The sequence below is a fragment of the Nematolebias whitei genome, chromosome 15, assembly GCF_014905685.2.
Source record: "Nematolebias whitei isolate Nwh7 chromosome 15, NemWhi1, whole genome shotgun sequence".
Lineage (NCBI taxonomy): Eukaryota > Metazoa > Chordata > Actinopteri > Cyprinodontiformes > Rivulidae > Nematolebias > Nematolebias whitei.
In genome coordinates, this window is record NC_056512.1 from 44,951,087 (window position 1) to 44,973,711 (window position 22,625).

At 39.1% G+C, this 22,625-nt stretch overlaps 2 protein-coding genes across 2 annotated transcripts in view; both read right to left on the reverse strand.

Moving 5' to 3' along the window:
* Positions 1-15,904, reverse strand: stat3 (signal transducer and activator of transcription 3 (acute-phase response factor)). The gene is made up of 24 exons (XM_037689274.1): positions 15,673-15,904; positions 12,252-12,390; positions 11,768-12,011; positions 11,555-11,647; positions 11,355-11,436; positions 11,169-11,269; positions 10,635-10,786; positions 8,276-8,434; positions 7,957-8,049; positions 7,756-7,815; positions 7,635-7,664; positions 7,453-7,546; positions 7,317-7,364; positions 7,085-7,168; positions 5,660-5,758; positions 5,379-5,514; positions 5,235-5,287; positions 5,063-5,157; positions 3,477-3,616; positions 3,175-3,393; positions 3,043-3,085; positions 2,337-2,396; positions 1,375-1,481; positions 1-187 (listed from the first exon to the last, which is right to left on the reverse strand). Exons 2-24 carry the CDS (start codon positions 12,377-12,379, stop codon positions 147-149), a joined length of 2,361 nt encoding a protein of 786 aa, XP_037545202.1. The 5' UTR covers positions 12,380-12,390; positions 15,673-15,904; the 3' UTR covers positions 1-146.
* Positions 15,905-18,785: 2,881 nt separating this feature from the next.
* Positions 18,786-22,625, reverse strand: part of cavin1a (caveolae associated protein 1a) — a 21,324-nt gene continuing 17,484 nt past the window's right edge. Inside the window, exon 2 of the mRNA XM_037688751.1 lies at positions 18,786-19,964. Coding sequence (XP_037544679.1) covers positions 19,233-19,964 — 732 coding nt within the window. The 3' untranslated portion in view covers positions 18,786-19,232. The remainder of the gene's footprint in view (positions 19,965-22,625) is intronic.

Genomic DNA, 22,625 nt, shown 5'->3' on the forward strand with positions numbered 1-22,625 from the left:
TGACGTGGGGGCGATTTTACAGAGGAACAGAAAACAAACTGTACAGGTAAACTGCGAGTGGAGGAGAAACAAACCAGGGCTGAATCCTCAGCTCAGCGTGCCGACAAAAACAAACTAAAAGAAACTAAAGAGGCTGACGTTTGCGGTCACATTGGAGAGGCAACGTCCATGTTCACCGTGATCGAATCTAGAAAGGAAACAAGAAGACACTGGTATTAGCCGAGCTGGATAAGATCTGAAATCTTAAAGAGTTTGAAGTTGAACAGTTTTAAAGATAATCTGTTTCATGTAAACTTAATGCGAAAGTCGTTATGCTAAAAGCTAAGAAGAACTTTAAAGTACCAGGGGTGTAACGGTGCACGTATTCGTTTGGTACAGGTACAGAAAAGTACACGCAAAATACGCAGCTGGAAGTGAATGCACGTTACATTTCAGTGGTTCCCAACCATGATCCTTGAGGAACGCCATCCTGCAAGTTTTAGTTGTTGCCCTGCTCCAACAGACCTGATTAAGTGATTTAATTACTTTCTCAATTTCTGCCAAAGCCCGTTAAGCATCCATTCATTCCAATCAGGTGTCAAAGCAGGGAAACAACTAAAACATGCAGGATGGTGTTCCTCAAGGACCAAAGTTGGGAACCCCTGTATTTAACTGATCAGAAGGAGACACTAATAAAACGTAAATCAAACATTACCAGCTGGGTCAGCATAACACTCAGATGTTTAAATACCTGCCTGTTTGTTTCAATTCAGTGGGGTGAAAAATATGTAAGGCAAGCAGTTATGTCATATAATGTGTGTTTTGAAACACTACTATTTGTGTAATTATTTTATATTTATGATATTAGGAGGAATCTTGCCACATTAGCCCTCAAATGCTGAGAAACTTGATGCGACTGTTTCATGTTTTATTATTATTTTATTTTTCACACTGAGAAAAATTACTCAGTTCTGTTTTGCCTTAATTTGGCATCAAGTCTGGTTCAAATTACTTAAAGCAAACCCTTCCTAGTTCTATTTGATTTTTTGCTAAATCTTCCCAACCTAAAAGAGCAAAGTTTTTCTGGCGTTTATCAAACTTTCTGTTTGGCATGTGACCACACCGTCTGGTTTACATTAAATTTTATAGTGAAAATAGCAGTTCAGCAGTGCAGTACATGATCTACTACCTTAAAGCTACTCTGCAGCAAGGGTGGTTTCTTCCCATTACTGCTTCTGGTTTGTTAAAATTAAACAAAGCAAAAGATGTTTGGCATTTGTTTCTTTTTACTCCTGTTATTTTTCGGGGGGGGGAGTTCCCTGATGTGTACAAAAATGAGCTGTGATTTAGGAGCACCGTTACAGCCAGAGTGTGCATGTAGCGTTAGTGACCGACCCAAATGTCCTTGAGTGGCTTCAGCTTCACCGGGAATCAGGGAGTCGAGAGAGTCGAGGGTGCGAGGCGACATGAGGAACAGGTCACTGGTGTTTCCAGAGTTTGTGCTGTGAAAACACACGCAAAGAGAAGGAAATGAAGGAAACGCATAACGCAGCAGAGCAAAGTGTTCATGACAAACAGGCCATGCTCTTTCTGTCAGTCCGGGCACTTTCAGTACAACTGCTGTGACGTCTTCGTCGTCCCACTTTTCCACAAGGGAAAAGGTTTTGCTTCTGCTTAAAAGCATTAAATTGTGTCAGTTTTGTGAGCGTATTAGTCATCAACTACCTCATTTGTGTTGGAATACAGAGTTGTGTAAAAGATAACACGTGGAAGGTTTGAAGTAGGACTGGGCAAATATTTCCATTTTATTCTGCGACTGCTTTTGTCTTAGGCAGTGCTGAGTCCAATGACACAAAAGACACATTGAATGATGTTAATGGGAACTTCTTTCAAGTCGATGTCACAACAGTTGGTAAGCAAAGTGCATTATGTGGAACGTCAGGCTTACGAAACACTACAAGCTGTTTTTATTTTTCTTCTTGTGTTGAACTAAGACAATATTTTCTACGTCAGTGTTCCCACAGAAATAATGAAATGATGTGGAGTGATCTTCAAAGATAATTGTATTAATAGCTGAAATCTTTAATCCCCTCTCTCTCACGGTCACGCCAAAAGTAATTTATAAAATATGCAAATGGAGACTTGGGACAGATCGTCTTGAAAGCAGGAGTCTAAATGAAAAAACTGATGAACTGCTCGTGTATTAGTAATGGGAACTGTGGTTGTGAACCAGATGCACAAACAAAATTAACTTAAATGTGATTATTGTAGCAATGTCTGTGGATCTATCTAGCAAACAGAAAAGTGACAAAATGCACACACAGCCCTACATGCCACCTCCCCACCAAAGGGCCTACCCTGGGAATCCGTTCCCAAGCAGCTCACTGTCTGGCAAGTCCATGAACACGGAGGGACACCTACGGAGACAGGTCAGGATCTCACTGAGAAAACCTCGCAAGGCACGAGCACGCCATCAATCCCATCATTCACCACAGTAAACATGGCTAACGCTTGGTTTATAGAGTCCCCTGATGTTTGTCAACCTCACGTCACCACCTGCACCTTCTTGATCTATTTGAGGTAAACCCCAAAACAATAAGGAACATTCTCACTAACTACTGTTGATCAATACCTAATATTCTAACCATGTTGTTTTAAACAACTTTGATTGGTTTTAGAAATTGCTATTCCAATCCTGTATATTTTTTTACATACATCAAAGAAAGTATATTTATTTGTAGTGCATAAAAAATGATGTCATGCATTTCTCTATAAACGCCACAAATTAACTGATCAGCTCCACAAACTCCCAGAAATAAAACAAAATAAATATTAAAAACTGTCAAATGGCCCATGTGAACTTTAGTCAAATTTGAGTTTGCAGCGCCGTCACTCAACCTGGTGGTGGTTTTATCAATAACAACTTCTCTACATTATTGAATATTAATTATAATGCTTGTCGTATCTAAAAAAAGTTAAGAGTTTTTGTCTTGAGCAGAAAGAATCAAACTTTGCAAAATGAATAATAAGAGCGGGGGTAAGGTAAGTCTGATGGATACTTACGGGGTAACACAGATGAACTTTGTCTTCAAATATGGCTGAGTAACTGTTATTAAAGAAAAACCAGGAAACAATGAGTGTAAAAAGCAATAAATATGCTTTAAAACTACAGATATGAGAAAGAACAAGACTTACTGCTCATCGAGTCGCTCGGCTCAGGTTCATGAGCTGCGTCTGGCCTGCAGTATTTACCAAAAGCATCCTCTTTGGGAATATCGGGATACAGATAAACAAGAGGTGAAACCAGAATGTTGGTGGCGTCCATGATCTTGTAGCCCATGATGATGTCAGCGAAAGACATGTTGCTGAGCTGCTGCTTGGTGTACGGCTCCACCGACTGGATCTGAGTCTTTCCTATAAACACACATGGAAAATCAGTGCCGTTACAAAAAAACAAAAACTAATTCTAAAAACAGTTGAGCTGCCAAACTACTCACCTCCGATGTCCTTTTCTACCCATGTGAACGTAATGCCCCCCTCCTTGCTGCTCTCGCTGAAGCGCAGCAGGAAAGTGCCAGGAGGTTTTGGACTCAGAATGGCTCTCTCCCTCTCCTTGCTGATAAAACCCATGATGTACCTGTTAACAGGGGACTCATCATTAACAGCCGCTCAGTGATCACGCCAAAACAATGTCCACAATGTAACAGGAAGTAAACATCCGTCCCTGATGGGGCTAGGGGACTAGAACAAAGGTGGGCAACAGTTTTTCTAAAGGGCCACATCAAGACGTTTAAATGAATCAAAGGGCCGCATGGAGAATTGGAACATTTTCTTTGTGACAGATAATCTAGAATACCTTTCGAGGTTTCTTCTTCTTCTTGTAGCACAGTTAGCGTGCTTTCTAAAAACATGTCTTTCCACTATCCTTTAGAAATATAAGACATAATCTGTAAACTGGCTCTTGTGACATACATGCTAGCTTAACATGTTTTACATGCCGTATTTTCTGCCGTACCCGTCGCACCGCCCAATAAGTCGCATCAGTCCAAATACGTCTAATAAAGTGGGAAAATCCATAAATACGTCGCATCTATTATGTGTCACCGCTGACAACCCGGAAACGTGGACCGGTGTTGTGCCAAAAATCGATTGGCTGCCAAATGGCGGCCGCGGGAGCGTGCACGGGAGGACTTTAACAAGAATTTAACCAGATTAACACTTAAAAACAATTATGCGTTTGCACAAAATGATAGTAAAGGTGTGTCTCAGTCGAACTTTTCCTTAATAAATTAACTTTGACGGTCAAATCAGCTGCATTTCAAAAGCCGATACGCGGAAACATGAACACGCAGAGGGCGACTCGCTGTGCATTTCTTAGAAATTTAACAATATAACCACCTAAAAACAATTATTTAACTCAACTTTATAGTAAAGGTGTGTCTCAGTTTAACTTTTACTCAATAAATGCACTTTAATGGTCAAATCATTTGGCCGGGGCGGCGCGGTGAAATGAAGCTGATTCGGTTGCTCCAGGCAGATGACGGTGGAAGGCTATGGCAAGTTGATTGTGTCATTAATAGCCACTTTTACCTATTACATGATACAACAGCATGCCATACGGCTCGACTGTCATCTAGCGGCTGAAAATGGTAGTGTTCAATACTTTCAATGTCAGAAAGAATGAAAACGATCATATTTCAGACAAAAATTGGTTTATAAATATGGGAAACAATCCATAAATACGTCGCTTCGGCGTATAAATCACAGGGCGTGTAAATTATACAAAAAATCTGTGACTTATAGGGCGAAAAATACAGTGTCAGTCGAAATTTGCAAACTTATATATTTGTGTTTCTAAGTCTTTAAGGTTCAGTCTATTTCTGGAAACAGAATTACTTTTATTTTGTGTAAGAGGTTTAATTTAAATTTCCTTGTCTTGTTGATTTTTTTTTTAAATCAATCTATTTTTTTAAAAGTTGTTTTCTTTTGAACCAAGAACATTGGGGGCCTGATGGAGGTTGTTTACTCGGACCTTAAGTTGTCCATGTCTGGACTACAGTGTGAATACAGAACGACTGCTCACCCTTCATTCCACAGTGCAAGGATATACTTCTTCACCAGGTCGATGATGTTGTCCAGCCACACCCAGAAGGAGAAGCCTTTGCCAGCCATGTTTTCCTAAATAAATAACTCTTATAAGCCCAAACCATGCCAAGACGACAGCCTGACGTGTTTTTGGTTGTCGAGTGAAGTACCTTACAGAACTTGGCCCATGTTATTTGGCATCCAGAGTAGTTGACACATGGCCCTAAATGTCCAGTAGGGGGGAAACGCAGCCATAATCAATTTTAAAAGAAGAAACTAGAAACTTTATTTATTTTTTTGGCTCATCATATTACCAAGTAGTTTCTCAGCCAAAGTGGTGAGCTGCTCGATGGTCAGGCCTCTCTTTGTGGTTGAGGAGAACTGCCAGCTCAACACTTCGGCCACTTGGTCCCAAGTCCCCACTGGAGGCTTGGTGAAGAAGTTCACGTTCTGTAAAAGAAGACCAAAAGCTATGAAGTGAAAACCTCACAGCTCCTCACCATAAAACAGAAATAAATCTGCATCTAAAAATAATGCCGAGCTGGTGTTCCTTGTGCGGAGTTCAGACTCGTTCCACCAGAGGGAGCCGTCTTACCTTTGGGTGATTGGTGAGCATGTTGTACCACAGGATGGAAGCCCAGGCGTTGGGCATCTGGCAGATGTTTGAAATGACTACCACAGGCAGCGAATGAGTCTGCAAGCGAGGAGGACAACTTCATTTCAAACGTGTGTTTTTCTTTCTGTTTTGAAACATTTTGTTCCACTGATTTTACCGACGTTCACTCAAAGTGCAACACAAGGTTAATGTTAATGTCTGATTCAGAAATTATTCAAGCTGCCCACAAGGCAGTCTTATGTATGTCTGATAAAGTAATAATACAGAAATTGGCGCTTCTTGTGTTGCAGAATTTTGCTTAAAAATGTATATGTATAGTTTTACAAACTCCATGACACCAAAGAGTTATCTCCATTTAAGAGACTAGTGTTAATTTATGTTATTGAACATGTAGCGCACCCAGTAAGGAACAGGAAAATGTTTTTAAAAATCAAACAGTGTAAACCTGCTGATTACCTCCCTACAGCAGCGGAACAAGGATAAAGTTACAGCTGAGCTGATGGAGGTTTATCTGACATTTTTAGATGTTGAGGTGGAAACAGACTGAAAGGCATGAAACTTTGTAAATTACTCTTTTTTTATCGCTTTGCATATGCCTCAAGAACATTTGCTATAATGTAAGAATCTTATCAAGTGTTTGTTGCACTAAAGTACTCTACTTCCTCAGGCGGCTGAGACGAGCTGGTCTGGAAGCTCAGTCCTCACCTCCTTCTACAGGTGTGCAGTGGAGAGCATCCTGTGCTCCAGCATCAACGTGTGGCATGGAGGCTGCACAGCTGCAGAAAGAAAAGCTTTGCAGAGAGTGGTGAAGGCTGCACAGAAGATGTTGGAGTCAGCCTCCCCACCATCACAGACATCTACACCTCCAGATGCAGGAAGAGGGCCACCTGCATCATGAAGGACCACACTCACCCAGCACACACACTTTTTGCCCCGCTCCCCTCAGGAAGGAGGTTGAGGAGCATTAAGTGCAGAACCACTAGACTGAGGAACAGCTCATAAATCCCTCATCAGGATTATCACTGTAATGCCACTTTAATTGTTGCTATGTCACTTTATCTGTGCTGCTGATTATCCATGCTGCTGATCTCTTGCCTTTAAGCTGCTGCATTCATACCCATCTGCTCACAACAGACTCTTGTTCAGGCTGATGTTTAATATACCGTATTATATTACATTATAATTGTTTAGCGTATATCTTAGATCCTTATATCCGGTTTCTATTTTTATACTTTATATGTTTGTTATTTTTGGGTATAACTGGGACCTTGAGTACACAGTTTCGTTCCACCTCATGTGCCACATGTGATGCGACTGACAATAAAGAACCTTGAACCTTGTATTGTTTGAAAGTAAAGGACCAGAAGAGTCTTCAAGTTCTTGAAATAAACTGCAAGTGCTCACCTCCAGATCTATCTTCAGGCCTTGGTGATAGACTTCTGTCTCAAAGGTGATGAGGTGGAGCTCCTCTGTTACAATCAGAGAGGCCTACAGAAAGGAGATTTATGTTTTTAAACCTTCTATAATAATCACGAGTTTAATCCAAGCTTTTACTTTTAAACCGTGAACAAAACTTTCTCAAACACATTGTTAGACACCAAATCCAACCTTTGATGCCAATAAAAATAAAACTTACATCACTGTTAGTCCGGCCACCATTGCCACATCTTTGTTCTCGTAAGGTCTGAAACAAACAGGAAGTGAGCGCTCCACCTTTATCACTCCGCCTTTATCAAGTCGCTTCATCACTTTGAATCAGCAGCAACACTCACCAAGTGTTTGAACTCTGCAGAAAGGCTCCCGTTGTTAGACTCCTCCATGTTCATGACTTTTGTGTTAGTACCAAGGATGTTGAACTTTCGTGATCTGGGAACACGGTCGCAAAGCAAAAATAACTACGTCTCTTCTCTAGCATCAAACTCGTCGACTTCAGAAGGTGTTCTTACAGCCTTACCCTCGAATTGCAGCTACATCCCCCGTTTCTCTGAAAAACAAACAATTGAAGTCAGTGAAGCAGACATGCTTGTGAAGAATCTTTAATAAAATGAAACATCAGCTTGAAAAAGAAAACCAACTTGTCGATGCAGACTTTAATTTTCAGCTGATAATTGAGTTCAGGAAACTTTACCAGTAACCTTGAAATCAAAGCAAAGAAAGACAGAAAAACAAATTACTGGCAAACAGATTATTGCTATTTTTTATTATACGGAATACTTTAAATGTTCCAATAAAAATGTAAATATGTTTATGATATTTAATATAAATTTTAATCTTACCTGACTTTAGTTGTGAACTGCACTCCTGTTTTTATGACCAGAGGTCGGTCTGGATGCATGGGCATGCACGGCTGCCGTTCAACCACAAAGGCACTACACAAAGAAAAAAGATTCAGAGATTTTTTAGCAAATATTTAAAAAAAAGAGCAAACACTAGGTGATTAAACAAAAATCAAACTGCACTTAACAGCCTTTGTTCAAACAAACTGGGGGAGTTTATGTCATTATTCATAAGTGGCTTCAAAGCACAACAGAATGTGGAAAACTAAACTTGGATTCTTTCGTCAGCTATACAGGAAAGATCGATAAAGTCCAATACCTCTTCATCAGGTTTCTGAACAAGTCCACGATCTTTTCCTCCAGGGCGGGCCGATGCTGAATGATGGGGTCTCCTTTGTAGGACACCTTCTGCTGAAGCTCCTCCAGCTTCTTGATCTGTTGACGTATCTGGAGCTGGGACTCGGCCAAGGACGTGATCCTGATTTGAAGCATTGAATTCAGGTCAAACATCTTACAGAATAAATGCAGATGAATGAAAACACTGCCATACACTGTACATTTAGTCAGCTGAAACGTCACCAAAAATAAAACACATTTGGAACTAAATCAACTGAGTGGAACGTATTTTAAACACAAAATGCTCTTTGATTTAGAAACTGTGCTCATAATGTTCATATTTGATGATTACAGCACTAACATTCATATTACTGCACCATTCTGTCAACTGTAGTATCATAAACTGTTACATTTGCTTTAAAGAAGTAAATCACGGGTGTCCAAAGTGCGGCCACGGGGCCATTTGCGGCCCTTGGTGAGTTTGTGCGGCCCACAACTGCAGTTTAAGAAAGGTGTCATTTTGGCCAGCTGGCTTAAGAGATTGATGCAGACTTTCTGTAAATTACAGTATTTTTTGCTGAATAAGTCACAACTTTCTGCATAAATTTGCAAGTCCTACAACTTACACACCGAAGCAACTATTATGTTGTTGTTGTTTTTTTACGTATTTATAACCAGTTTTTGGCTGAGATCTGACAATTTAATTTATTCTGACATGGAAAATATTGAACTCTACCATTTTTAGCCACTAGAGGGCTCTCAACTGATATGGCAAGCTAAGTGTCTCATTAATAGGTAAAAGTGGCTATTAATGAGACACTTGGCTTGCCATACACCCACCTTTGTCTCGCTCTGGAACTTGTGGAGCAAACGTCAAATCAGCTTAATTTCACCGGAGAACTGCAGCTGATTTGACCATTAAAGTGCATTTATTAAGGAAAAGTTAAAATGAGACACACCTTTGCTATAATTTTGAGCAAACAATTAATTATTTTTAAGTGTTAATATTGTTAAATTTTTGTTAAAGTCCTCCCATGCACGCTTCTGTGGCTGTCATTTGGCAGCCAACTGATTTTTGGCACAACGGCCCACGCTTCCAGGTGGTCAGCGATGACGAATAATAGATGTGACTAATACGGCAAAGTGACATATTTATGTTTTTTCCCACTTTATTGGACATATTTGGACTGATGCGGTTTATACGGCGGCAAGTACGGTAGTTGGTAATCCTTTTTTATCTAATGTTTAGGTTTGAGAGCAAAACAGATAAAAAACAATCTTCTCAAAATGAGCAATATTTTGGCTATAATCTTTATATTTTTGGTTCGTGGTACAAAGCACCAAAAAACCTTCATGATTTCTACCAGAAAGGAGACTTTTGGATAATGATTCATAAAACTTGGCTAAATATTGCAGTTGATCAAATAATCAAGAGGGAAACTGGACATTTTTAAATGAATATAACGTGGTATCATCTACATACGAGTTGATCAAATTCATCGAACCTTCTATGAATCTGTTGCAGCGACTGACACCTGGACGATGTTTCAGAACTTCCATCATCCTTTTGGGCCGTTCATGGTCCAAAAGTCTGATCGACCCCCGATTTAAAATGACACTTACTCAAATTACGCTTTTGTTGCTGAGAACAGACTAAAATGAACTTTCCAAACACAAGAAAACAACAAACATAGACCCAACAAATCAAATAAATCAAATCATTTTTAATAAAAAATATAAGCTTAGTGTTTATGAGGCTTTTAATGTTTTGGATTTACAACAATTTAAAACTCTTTCTACACCAAAATTTGTAAACTTTTGTCCTTTCTACAAAATATTGTTAAATTCACATTCTTGTGGCCCACGAGTCATTTCATTTTAATAGTTTTGTCCCACACATGAAAACGTTTGGACACGCCTGAAGTAAATTGTTAAAAAATGTATTTTAAATGAGCAGCATGTGGTTATTACTGATGCGCCCAGAAAAAAGGCGTCATATTGATAGAAATGTGTGTTTACATGTTCTCGCTGCATGTGTGTGCTTCAGCTTCCTCCCACAGTCCTAAATATGCAAGTTTGGTTACTTAATCTAAATTACAGCGTAAAGATGTGAGTCAGAGTGTGTGCAGTCGTTTGGCTCTTTTTATTCCTGTAACAACCAGTTATTTTTAAAATGGCTAAAACTACCCTTCAACCCTGAACACAATGAAGATGGGCAGATTATAAAGTTCAAATTTGCAATATTTATAAAATCTGTTGATATGCATGCTTAAAATGACAACTTTTGATAACACAATCTGGTATATGTTTCTTGTTAAAATAAGAAGAATGTGTCTGGTTACCATGTTTCGAGGCGATCGAGGCAGATGTTTGGTGGACCTCCGATGCAGGCAATTTGTTGTCTTCTCTTCCAGTCTGCCAGCTCTTCATCGGTTAGATTCTTCTGTACGTAATCCATGGCAGTCAGCAGGCCCCCCATCTCGGTCACAATTTGCTAGAACAGGAAACACATTAAATATGAGCATATATGGATATTATTAATCAGTAGTCCAGACAGGCAATAACTTGCTGTCATTGTCAAACCAAGACTAACGAGACAGAAAAATTAAAAAAATGTCAATTCAGAAAGTGTTTACTGACAAATAGGAGCTCTTTACTTGGTTCTCTGTATACTCTGATTAAAACTAATTTTGCTAATTCTCAAATGTGCAGCTACAACACACTCTTCACAGTGCATTAAACCTTGTTTTGTCATCCCTACATTCAGCATTTCTTTATTCTTTCTTCCATTAAACAGACTTGACATGATCCAAGTTTAAAATTCTATATTGGATTTGTTCTGAACGCTCACAGTTTGATAAAGTATGACCACCCACCCTCCGGAGCTGGTCCAGCGCGCTCAGCATTTGCTCCAGCTGAGACATCTTCTGCCTTGTGGCAGCTGCCTGGCTGTTTCCGTTCAGATCCTGGGACAACTCTGGAGACAGCGGATCAGCTAAAGTTACCGGCGTCTTCATATTTTGTGATAAAGTTGAGAAAGTACCGTAATCGTTAAAACCTACCTCCTTGGCTTTTCAGGGTTTTGTAATTAAAGTCAAAATCATCTTGCAAGTTTTCGAGCATCTTCATCTTCTGTTCCATATCCTGCAGAACAACAAAAGAAAATGTCCAAATGAAGTAATTACAATATGCTAAAATTACCTAAAGTCATTTTGATGCAGCGTTTCAAACAATTTGACAGCGAGTCTTTAATAAAACTGACCTGAACCCGCTTCCTGATGTCTTGAAGGTTGTGCTCCAACATTTGCTGTTTCTCTGTCACAACAGTTCCAGTGGGATGGGCTGCCTGACCATTCTGCAAGACAGTAAGGACAGAATAATGTTTAAAACTGTGTGCCAGTGCACATTTCTTATTTACTATTATTTTTCCTAAACTAAATGGAGTCTCGTGCTAGACTGGTGTAATTGTATGTACCTGTGATGCAGTGGTGGCGTTCTGCAGGAGCCTCTGTTCTTCCCACAGACAACGGGCAACAATTCGAGCGATTTCCATCGGCTTCTCCAGATATTTGCTCTGCAGATGCTGTTTGATCCTGCGCAGGTTATGCTGGTAGAGCACATTGTTCTCCTGGAGGAAGCGGCTGTACTGCTGGTCTATTTCTCCCAAAAGGTTGTGGAACACCAGTGTAGCGTGCGACTCCTTGTTGGCAGCATAGGCCCTTAAAAGAACAGCATAAAGTCAACACGTTACAAAGATTTCTACTTCTCACAAAAATATTTCCATCACAAACAAATGTGTTTGTTTAAAACCTTTTTGAGAGGTTTTATAACAAAACTGACGTATTGGTTTAATATACAAGATACTCAACAACAAACTGTCAGATTCATTGTAACAAGTTGGCAAACGAGAAACAAAATGCAATTTTTAAACAAACATATTCGTTTTAGTTTTTTCTCACCAGTCCTGACTCTCAATCCATGGGGCCAGGAACTGCCGTAGCTCCATAGGAAAGCTGTCGCTGTACAGGTGGTAGAGTTGCTCCAGATACCTGGTTTCCAGCTGCTGTAACTGGTTCCACTGGGCCATCCTGACACGCACTGTTTCAACAAAGGTTAAGCAGGATGAATATCTAAGAAATGCACCATAGCTAGTTTGTTTTTTACAAAAAAGCTTCAACACATCTTTCACATTTACCAGAAAGAAATGGCCAACTGTCACGTTTACCCTGAAAATGATGACGAACCAAACCGAGGCCTCCAGTTCAGCACAGTCACTTCCTGTTCTCTGAAACACCAGGCTTCCACCAAGCGATGCAGGCCGTTTGCTTTCTAAGCAGATAGGAGTTACCGTAACGATCTTTCACCGCTGTCGTTGCCCAAATGAGCCTCGTTAGAAACAAAACCAAAAAAAAAAAAAGTCTTCCTTTTCTCAGCCGTGAAACGGCAACAGAGCACATGGATTCGAAACTACAGAACCATTTCCTTTTTATGTGATAAGAACTGGCTTTAATGGTAACTTTATATAAAAAAGTCTAAGCACTCTGTAACTTCAGACATATTCTTTCATTTAACAGGTTATGAAAGTCTTTTTTCACCTGGATGACTTTAGTCTGCACACTATTGTTTCATGCTTACATAATGCAGATATTGTTGCATTATGATTGAAAATTTGATCAGTAGGCCTGTCACGATAACAAATTTTGCTGGGCGATTAACTGTCTCAGAAATTATTGCGATAAACGATAATATTGTTTGAAATTTGACAATAATCAGTAATTATTGTCAAATTGAAGAAGTAATGTTTAATTTGTTTTGCATGTAGTGCCATTTTTAGACCACAAGATGACAGTAAAAGACTGTTTGAACCGAAGGATGGATAGTGAGGGAGCGAGCAGCGTGTCTCTTTAAGAAATATGGGAGGGAGGCCCATTGACATGACATGGGCTGTCTCCCTTCAATTCTCAACATGTCGGACGCTCGGTGTGGTTTGAGCTCTTTAGCATTTTTCACACAAAGCTTTTAATTAATTTTAAAGAATCAGTAAACAAGTTCTCAGCTTCTTTCTGAAGATAAAAACTTTTTACACAAAGGCACGAGTTTCAACCGTGAATTTTGGAGCTTGGACAAGACGGCGTTTTTTTCCTGAGGTCGGCCTGTTAGCTTAGCTCGTAGCTTAGCTTCTCAGCTTAGCTGCTTTTAACGATCCTAAAACACGATTCTGAACGGTTAAAACAGATTTTAAAGAGAAAGGGAGGGGTCAGTGAAGAACTGGAGTTGAACCTTTTGTCATCGAGTGTCTTCAGTAGAAAGAGAGACACAAAGAAACATAAAGCCGATAAACTAAAATGAGGTTGATAATTTTCATGTATCATGCGATTAATTGATTTATTGTTTATCGTGACAGGCCTACTGATCAGTGTTGAACTGCGCAGCTTACCAAGATGCTTGCCCTTAGTAACTGATGACACAGAAATGTAGTGACTAAACCGCATTTTCAGTTTTAATATCGGTTGAACTTGTTCCTGACCAAAAAATGGTTGCATCATAAACATTTGCAAACAATAAAACTAGCAGAATTAATTATACGCCTATCAAATGTCTTCAGTAGTTTGTATGTTGAGCTATATTAAAAAACAAATCATGTTTATTCTAAAACATTTAATAAAATCCCAACAACTTTCAAAAAATGCAGCTGATTTAAGTCCCGTCTGATATTAATATTAATATATAATACAATATTATACATTTATGAAATGTGACTTTGTTTTCAGTGTTTTATGTGATTCAAGGCAGAGCTCTAAGACAAAATTTACATTTAGTCACAACAAATTTTCTCAGCAGCACATGCATTTTTTAAAGTTAAGATTATGTGTTATCTCACATGGTAATATATTTCAAATGATCCACGTTCCTCTTTCACAGACGCATGAAAACAAAACACCCGGTGTGAGTTTCTGAAAAAGGGAAAAACCCAAGTATCACACTAAAGAACTGATATAAAAACATTGATATTTCCTGCATATTTGCTCATTTGCAAACCTAATCCCTTTATGGTAACATCTATATCAGCTTTTAAAAACAGAACATTTATAAAAGTTTAGAAACCTTATTTTGTCTTCAGAATCTTGACCATTTCTTTCAATGCACTTGTTTGAATAAAGTGGTGGGTGGTGTGCTCAAAAATGTACAGACTGTTGTTCAGGGTCTTTTTATGATGATCAATAATTCAGTGTGAACAGCTGCAGAGAGGACAACCCAGTTTCATTATTAACTACCATCTTAAAGGCAGCTACAGTTTAGCTCAGAGAGCCACAACACCCAAAAGAAGCGTTTTAGTGTAAATGATCCACTAATGCACCCCTCAAGAGACTGAACATATCGTTCGAGGGTTATAATCTCTAATCTAGGCCACACATGTTTCAGAATGATGCTCACGTTACAGTTATTGACTGCCAGACATGGAGTGATTCTGTCTAATTGTCAATACCTTGACTTACAAGATTATTTTTAGAGTCAAACTTTAGAGTATACGAGAAGGGTGGACTTTTTAGAACGAGTCAGTAAAAGTACAAGCCAAGCCAAATGTGTTTGTCCTTTGTTCAATGTGCGGGAAGAGTTCACCACTTACCCGTAAAGCACAATGTGATTCCTTAAAATCATAGTCCTATTCCAGGAAGTACTACTTCTAAACAAAGAAAACGGTAAACCATGCCAAGTTTACCTTCTCTGTTGTCAGTTCACACGTGACAAATGCAAAAGGGCCATCGTTTATTTGAATAACACAATAATATCCATTAATTTCTGAGTCGAAATCTAAAAATGTTGATGTCTATCAATATTGCTGGACTTTTTAGGAGGTGACTCATAAACCTCTGGATTAGGGTTATGTAAAAACTATAAATATGGGTTGAAAGGGCTGAATCGTGATGCTGACATGTTGCATGCAGATGGGATGAAGATGGGCGTGATGGCAATGATCTGAATGTGACTGGAATAAATATAAATCCTGGTAAATAATCCTTCAACAATAATAAGTTGAGCCAAAAGGTAAAATTCACAACTTAAACCCACAAGATTAACACTCGTTAGATGTCACGTTGACTGTAATCCTGTAACATTGAAGGTGGAATCGCCTGATTAAATCGCAGTTTAATAATAATAATAATAATAATAATAATAATCTGATCATGACGTCACTGGGACAGTAGTGCAGGAGTTTAGCATTAGCAGCGTTGTTTTAGAGCTAGCCAAGGAAAACAACGCGCTTTCCAGTGATTATAGAATCAACAACGACAATATAACACTAGTAAAAATAATAATAATAATTTAAAAAAAAAAACAGAAAAAGTATGAACTAAATGCAGAAGTCGAATCGCTTACCCGAGTCGTTGTCACTACTTTCGAAAGTTTCGCCGACAAAAGCCGATAACTTTAAACTAAAATACACTGGCAACACCAGCCAGTGCCGAGTTTACTGAAAATCGAGCACCCATAAACGAGAACAAAACACTTTAGAGAAAAAAACACTTTAAACAGATTGTAACTGTCGCTCTTTTCTTTCTAGCACGGGAAACACTTCTCTGAGACAGAGCAAGACGCCCAACCCATCAGCGACATTGCAGTCTTTCCAGCCAACCAAACTTCGTGATGTTCTTTATCGACAGCTCAAACTACCAATAGCAGTCGCCTGCTCTGGTACAACCAATCAGAGTGCTGCATTTAAGAGAAAAAGGCGGGCTATTACTGTGCGCTTGGTTGAGGATGCTATGTTTACTGCTGTCGCAATTGAGCTCTTCCGTGTTGCGCATCCTCCCTGCTGGAAAACCATTTATGGCTACCGCGCCTTCTGTTGTTACGGAGGGAGGAAGGACAAAGAAAAAGAACAGCCAGCCTGGAAGTCATCTGAGTTACTGGCAGTGCTGACGTAATCGAGTCCAATAACACAAGCGCTGTTCAGAATTGATATCCACCAGTCAAAATTGATTAAAAGAATTGTTCAAACGTCTTCTCATTACGCAAATAGAACTGATTAACATATAAATGTGCACATGAATGACTGACAAGAGCGGTAAAAAACTTTAATGCAATTCAGGAGAAATAAAAGTACACACATTATTTAATAAGCTTTTATTTATATAGAACTTGTGAGGCAAACATATGAATTTGGCAAATACGAGGCAGTGAAACCAAACACAAGCCAAAGGTGTGGCATTATGCTGCAGACAAAACCATGCCTAATCTATTATTGCAGACTGTTTCAGTTTCCTCTGAAGCTTTTAACAAGGCTGAATGTACACGGTGGCAAAAACACAAACACTCCTAAGCTGCAAGTGAGAGAGTTTACATATCTTTGCCAAAATAAATATAAAGCTTAAAAATAATCATAATATGTGATCTAACAAGCCCACGACTGATTAAAAAAAGCTAAATATCTTGATTTCATCATCACATTATCTAACACATCAGCATTCTTTGTCCTGTCACTGTCCTCCACTCTGCTCAGTTTGTGCACAGAGCACTCGGCCTAATTGCATTTCTCCACCCATTGATTATTTCAGTGGCGTTTCCTCACCACATTGTGTGCTCTCGTGAGTCTACAACACATCAAGGTCACACAAGTCTGCAAGGGGAGAAAACAGAAGCTCTCCTCTTTGTCCTGTCTGGAGCTTTAAGCAGTTTTCTTTCGTGATGTTAACAATGCCTCGGCCAGTTTGCGTCGAGATGAAAATTTATTCCTCTTTGACAGTGACGCATAAATCGGTCAGTTTTACAGATACTGAGCTGAACGTTGGTGTGGTGGTAGCTGAGAGTCATCCTAAACGCATCCATTGCACAACAGTTTTTCTCACAACTATGTCATTGTTACCGTTAACACGGACTGTTAGTGAATCATCTCATGAACCGCTGGACGGATTTTGATGAAAACTTCAAAAAGTTATTTTTGGATGTACTAAATATCAATGACTGATTGACATTTGTAGTAGTAGTGTCCTAATTCCGATTACTGTACTGGTATCGGGCCTGATACCAGCCTCAAATACTCGTACTTGTACTCATATAAACACCTCGATACTTCAGTCTGATGCCACTTTGATGCTTGGTGACATTTCTCTTCCACTTTGCAAATAACCGAGAGCAACAACAACAACAACAAAAAAACATGTCTGCAGTTTGGAGCTATTTTTAGATTCATACAGGTCACAAGAGCAGAATGTTTGTTGTGTTTTAAAAAGTTTTTAAAAAAGCATTGCATAATGTTTAAGTACTAACTCATTCACTACTCAGTACTCAATATCGGCAAGTACCCAAACTGAAGTATTTGTATTTGTACTTGGTTTGCAAAAATAAAAAATAAAAAGCTAGTATCAGGACACCTCTAGTCTACCTATTCCAACATGGCCACCACATCTGACACAAAAATGCCAATAAACTTAATAAAATTTAATAAAATTGAGGTAAAGCTTATGTGATAGTAACAGAGTCATTTTGAACGCACTTGGAGCATTAGCACACATTGCAAGATGTGGCTGTGGCAGCCATTGTGATTTCTAACTCATGAAAGGTGGTGGCTGATACAATCTTTCAAAGAATCCTCGAATGGCCTGAAGTCATTCGTAAAACCAGGTAATGTGTTGTCTTGGGCTTAGGATGGAAGACATATTTTCACGTTTACCGAGTCAATCGTTTGACAATCACTTTCTCTTCACGTCATTCTCTTTTTGCTTGCAATTACATTCAGTTTTTTTTTTATATATATATTACAAACGTGCAATTGTTCTGTAATGAGCTGTGACCATGGCGACAGATGTTTTTCTTCTTCGTGCATTAGTGACTTCGGTCGAGCTCGGTGAGCACACATCCAGAAGCAACAACAATGACATGATGATGTACAATAAAATATCACAGTGGATGACAAACCACAAATTCAAGCATACCATGTGCTGCCAAAATACATTGCAGAAAACATTCCATTCTAAACTGCAATCTTAGCGGTTGTAGATGAACAGTTATGTTTAAATCAGAAACACAAGCAAAGAACACAAAAATAGAGTACCAGGATATTAAAATAGCAAATCCTGCAACTTTTATTTATTCTCAACACACTGAAAATGTACTAAATGTACATTTTTGATTTGCTATCTAGTCTTAAATATATGGTTACATCTTTTATATTTTGTGTAGTGATTTAACTGTAAAATATTGTGGACATAAAGTTATTTGTATATTAACGTCTGTCATCAACTTTAGTTATACAGGAAAACATTTTTCAGCACATATTTCCTTCTATAACAAAAAGCCTAGACCTTTTCTTTGCTTCACATACTCTTTACATTAAACCAATGGTTCTCAACACTGGTCCTTGAGGAACACCATCCTGCATGTTGTAGTTGCTTCCCTGCTTTTACACATCTGATTTAAATGAATGGGTGATTAACAGGCTTCTGCAGAACACAAGGGAGTAATTAAATCACTGAATCAGGTGTGTTGGAGCAGAGAAACAACTAAAACATGCAGGATGGTGTTCCTCAAAGACCTGTGTTCGGAACCATTGCATTAAACCATCCTTTTGCACATAAATCCACGTTTCTTTGTCATTCGTAAGAATGTGTCATAAAAGGGACACTTTTCTTACTTTTGAGTTACAAAATATTACTTTTATAAATTATTTGCTTTGCCCTTTTCCCTTTGATGACAATAAATCAAACTAAGAGCACATAAATCAAGCATAGCAGTCAGCCTATATAGGATATTTTATAAGCTAGCTTTGTTTTTCGTTAAAAATCGGATAAATGAGCAAGCACGAAAGTCATCCCTGTTAGGTTAAAAAAGGAGAATAGAGATCAGAAAGTGATCATCTCATGACCATTACTGTGTCTTTCTCATCCAACACGATCATCAGGACTGTTCCCTTCTTCTTCCTCGACTGATCTGTGGAGCTTTTATTCACTTTGGGTCTTCTTTAGATACTCTGGCTCCAACTTAACCAGAGAGTCTTCAGTTACCTCTAACGGAAACTGCATTTCGGGGCTGTCTACATTCACTAGCTCCCCTTCCTCCACCACCACACCATCTTCTTCCTCTGGCAGATCCTCTGTCACCTCCACCATCTCTGTGTTCTGCACCACCTCTTCCACCCCCTCTCGGATCTTCTTAACGTGGAAGGTAAAGGGAGGAACCCGATACACGGTTGTCTTGGAACGAGCAGAAGACGGGTGATTAGGGGTGAGGGACTTCTTCATCTTATCTCTGGAGCTTTTTATCTTCGCTCGGCGCTCCTGGTTTGGGGTCATGCGGCTTCCGAGTTTGCCCATTTGTTTTTCCAAGCTGTGCTTTGTCTTCTCCAGGTTGTCGCGGGTCTTCTGCCTCGTCTTCTCCAGGTTCTCACGCGTCTTCTGTTTGGTTTTTTCCAAGTTTTCCTTGGTCTTTAGTTTGGTTTTCTCCATCTGCTCTTTGGAGAAGACCTTCTTGATGTTGTCTACTTGCTGCTTGGTGGCATGTTGAATGCGCTTTGTACGGGACTCGATAACAATTTCATCAACCACAATGTCTTCATCTGAATTGGGGTTTGCTTTGTCTTCCTCTTGGCCATCCTCAGGGATCTGCTCCAGGCCCTCCACTGCTTTACTCTCTGCTGTCTTGGATTTGGATTCTTTTGGTGTCTTCACTTGGTCCTGGAGGTACAAAAAAAGTAACTTTTCAGTTTCAAGCTGACATGGATTTATACATTTTAATGCAAACAATAAAAGCTGATTTAAAAAATGCCTGGAAAATGTGGACCACGTGAAATGAAATAAATATTAAAAAGTAAAAGCATGAAACTTTGCAGAAGTATGGTTTATTAGAATGATCAGTGCAGCACAGTAACTGGTGCAGACTGCCATCTAGTGGTCAGGAGTATGCCATCCATGATTTACCACCTAGTCAGAGCAGCACAGGAATTGGACCAAACATAAATGTTGTGTGTGTGACCCAAATCTAAAACAACTCGACCTTAAAGACAATTTGTTCTATCTGCAAATGTAGTCAGACTGAAGTCAGCAGCTTTATGCATCTAACCACACTATTTCCTGCCATTTGTTATTGACATGGAGAAATATTGTTTGGGCGAAATATTTCAAAAAGGTAAAAACATTCCAGATTACAGTCAACATGTTTTAAAAAATATACATACAAATCACTTTTAAATAACAAACGTTTTCAAAATTATTCATCTGATTTGAGTGAATAGACTCGGTGGTTCGGTTAGTTTCAGTTTACACTCAAATCTGCAGCACAGCAGGTTCACACTTGGTCACAGATGATCTTACATGCAAACTGAAATTGGGGCACAGTGCACGGCAATACACAAAGTGAGTCATTAGTGAAAAGAGATCTATGCTTTAACTCAATTTTTTACTTTAACTTTGGCAGAAAAAGAGTCATTACTTCCACATTAAACACAGTGTTAGCAAGTGAGGCGTTTGTATTTGTACAATGTGTTGTGCATCAAGCAAACGTGGCTGCTCAGCTGGAAAACCAACATTATCTTTAAAGGAAGACATAAATGGAATTGCACAAACGGCATGTCTGCAACCCCCGGGGGGATTTGTGGGTCCACCTTTCTACACATTGGTGCTGCACCTCGTTGTGTCTCTGCAGATACATCTTTGCTCTATTAGCACTGACTTTACTCATTGTTAAAATAAATCTGTAAAGAACAAAAGCAATTAGTCTTCATGGCTTTATGTTTGCAGTGGACAGTCCTAAGACATAAACAACAGCCTTTTAAAGTTATATTTTTGTCAAATCTTTGAAAAAACTCAAATATTAACTTAATCTTAACAGTTTTTTAAGGAAAAAATTCATGTTATATTAATATTCATGCATTAATAATTTCTTTTGAGCAGCGCTTTTAGGTTTATTGTATTTAAACTTGATGGATTTGTTCATATTAAAGGTGTTGCTGTTTTTATTCTAAGCACATCTCACTGTGTTTATCTTTCCTGAAAGTTGGCAAGAACTCAGCCGAGCGCTTAGTTTACGTTGAGTGCAAACCCGCATTTTCAGATTGCGTTCAATATATCTGTAAACGTGATGGAGGGAACGTTTTCAAACTGCTCCAGTTCAGGAAAACATTTTTAATGACTGAGAAAACAAACTTTGTATTTGGATGGTTCCAAATATTTATTTCAGCCAAATTCAGTGGCACGGTTGAAACATCTTTTGTACATCATGATCCTCAACAGCATTTCATTTGCTCCACTGCAAAAGGGAAAGCGATGACGTTTAAAATGAATCATTAGCATGAACACAGCTCCTCTTCAACATGTTTCCTTGTCTTTAGAGTTTGGATTCGTGGCGTCGCTGAGGAGCAGTATAATATTAACGAACAACAAGAGTTAAACTCGTGAAAGGTTTAGAGGAGAGGATCAATGTGGGCCTTGATGAGTGACTTCTGAAAGACAAGCTTGTGTGAGATCAGATAAGCAGAGCATTTCTCTGCCACATGATCCTATCATAAACGGACATTGCCTCCTTATGTGGCGGTGTGCACGGAGGGCCCAGACGACCCGCTGTGTGTGCGTTTATTTTGAGCTGGCCTTTCCCTCTTTCTGGATTCCAACTATCGGTCTCTGGCAACCAGCCACCACATAGCTCGCTCCTACAGACGCCCCCCCTCTACCAAACAACACCGTCCCCTGCTGCACAGCAACAGATAAACAAGCTCCCCGTAGCCATGGCAACCACCCTCACGTTGTCCCTGCCGCGTGCCAGAGTTGAGCCGGATAAACAGCTGACACCTCCACATACTGTTGTGTTGTCGTGAAAATTTAAAGCAGCTGCGTTTACAGGCAGACATATGGAGCGAGCCGGGTGACACGGGCGTGTGCACGTGTGAATTTACTGCCTTATTTCTTTTATAAAGGTGGACAAATGTTGTTTTAACAGAACTAAAACAAAAAAATGTGAGAATTAAAGAACCTCACACTTGGACAACGAAACATAAACTTTCATGTGTCAAAGCCACGAGAGCCTGAATATGAAGAATTTGCAGCTAAAAGAAGAAACAAATAAAGTAAGAAAATTAAAACTACCGTAGTAGTGTGACCCGGCAGATATAGGCAAAGTGAGAAAACCTGTCATTACAACCAAACACCAAGTTCCCCTCTTTCTTTGGACAAAACAAACAAACAAACAAACAAACAACAACAACAACAACAACAACAACAACAACAACAACAATAACTGTTTCATGTAACACAAACAAACAACTCAAAAGAATGATTACTCAAACATTTTAGTTAACTTATAAAATCTTGTTTATTAGTTTATGGTTTTCATATATATATACA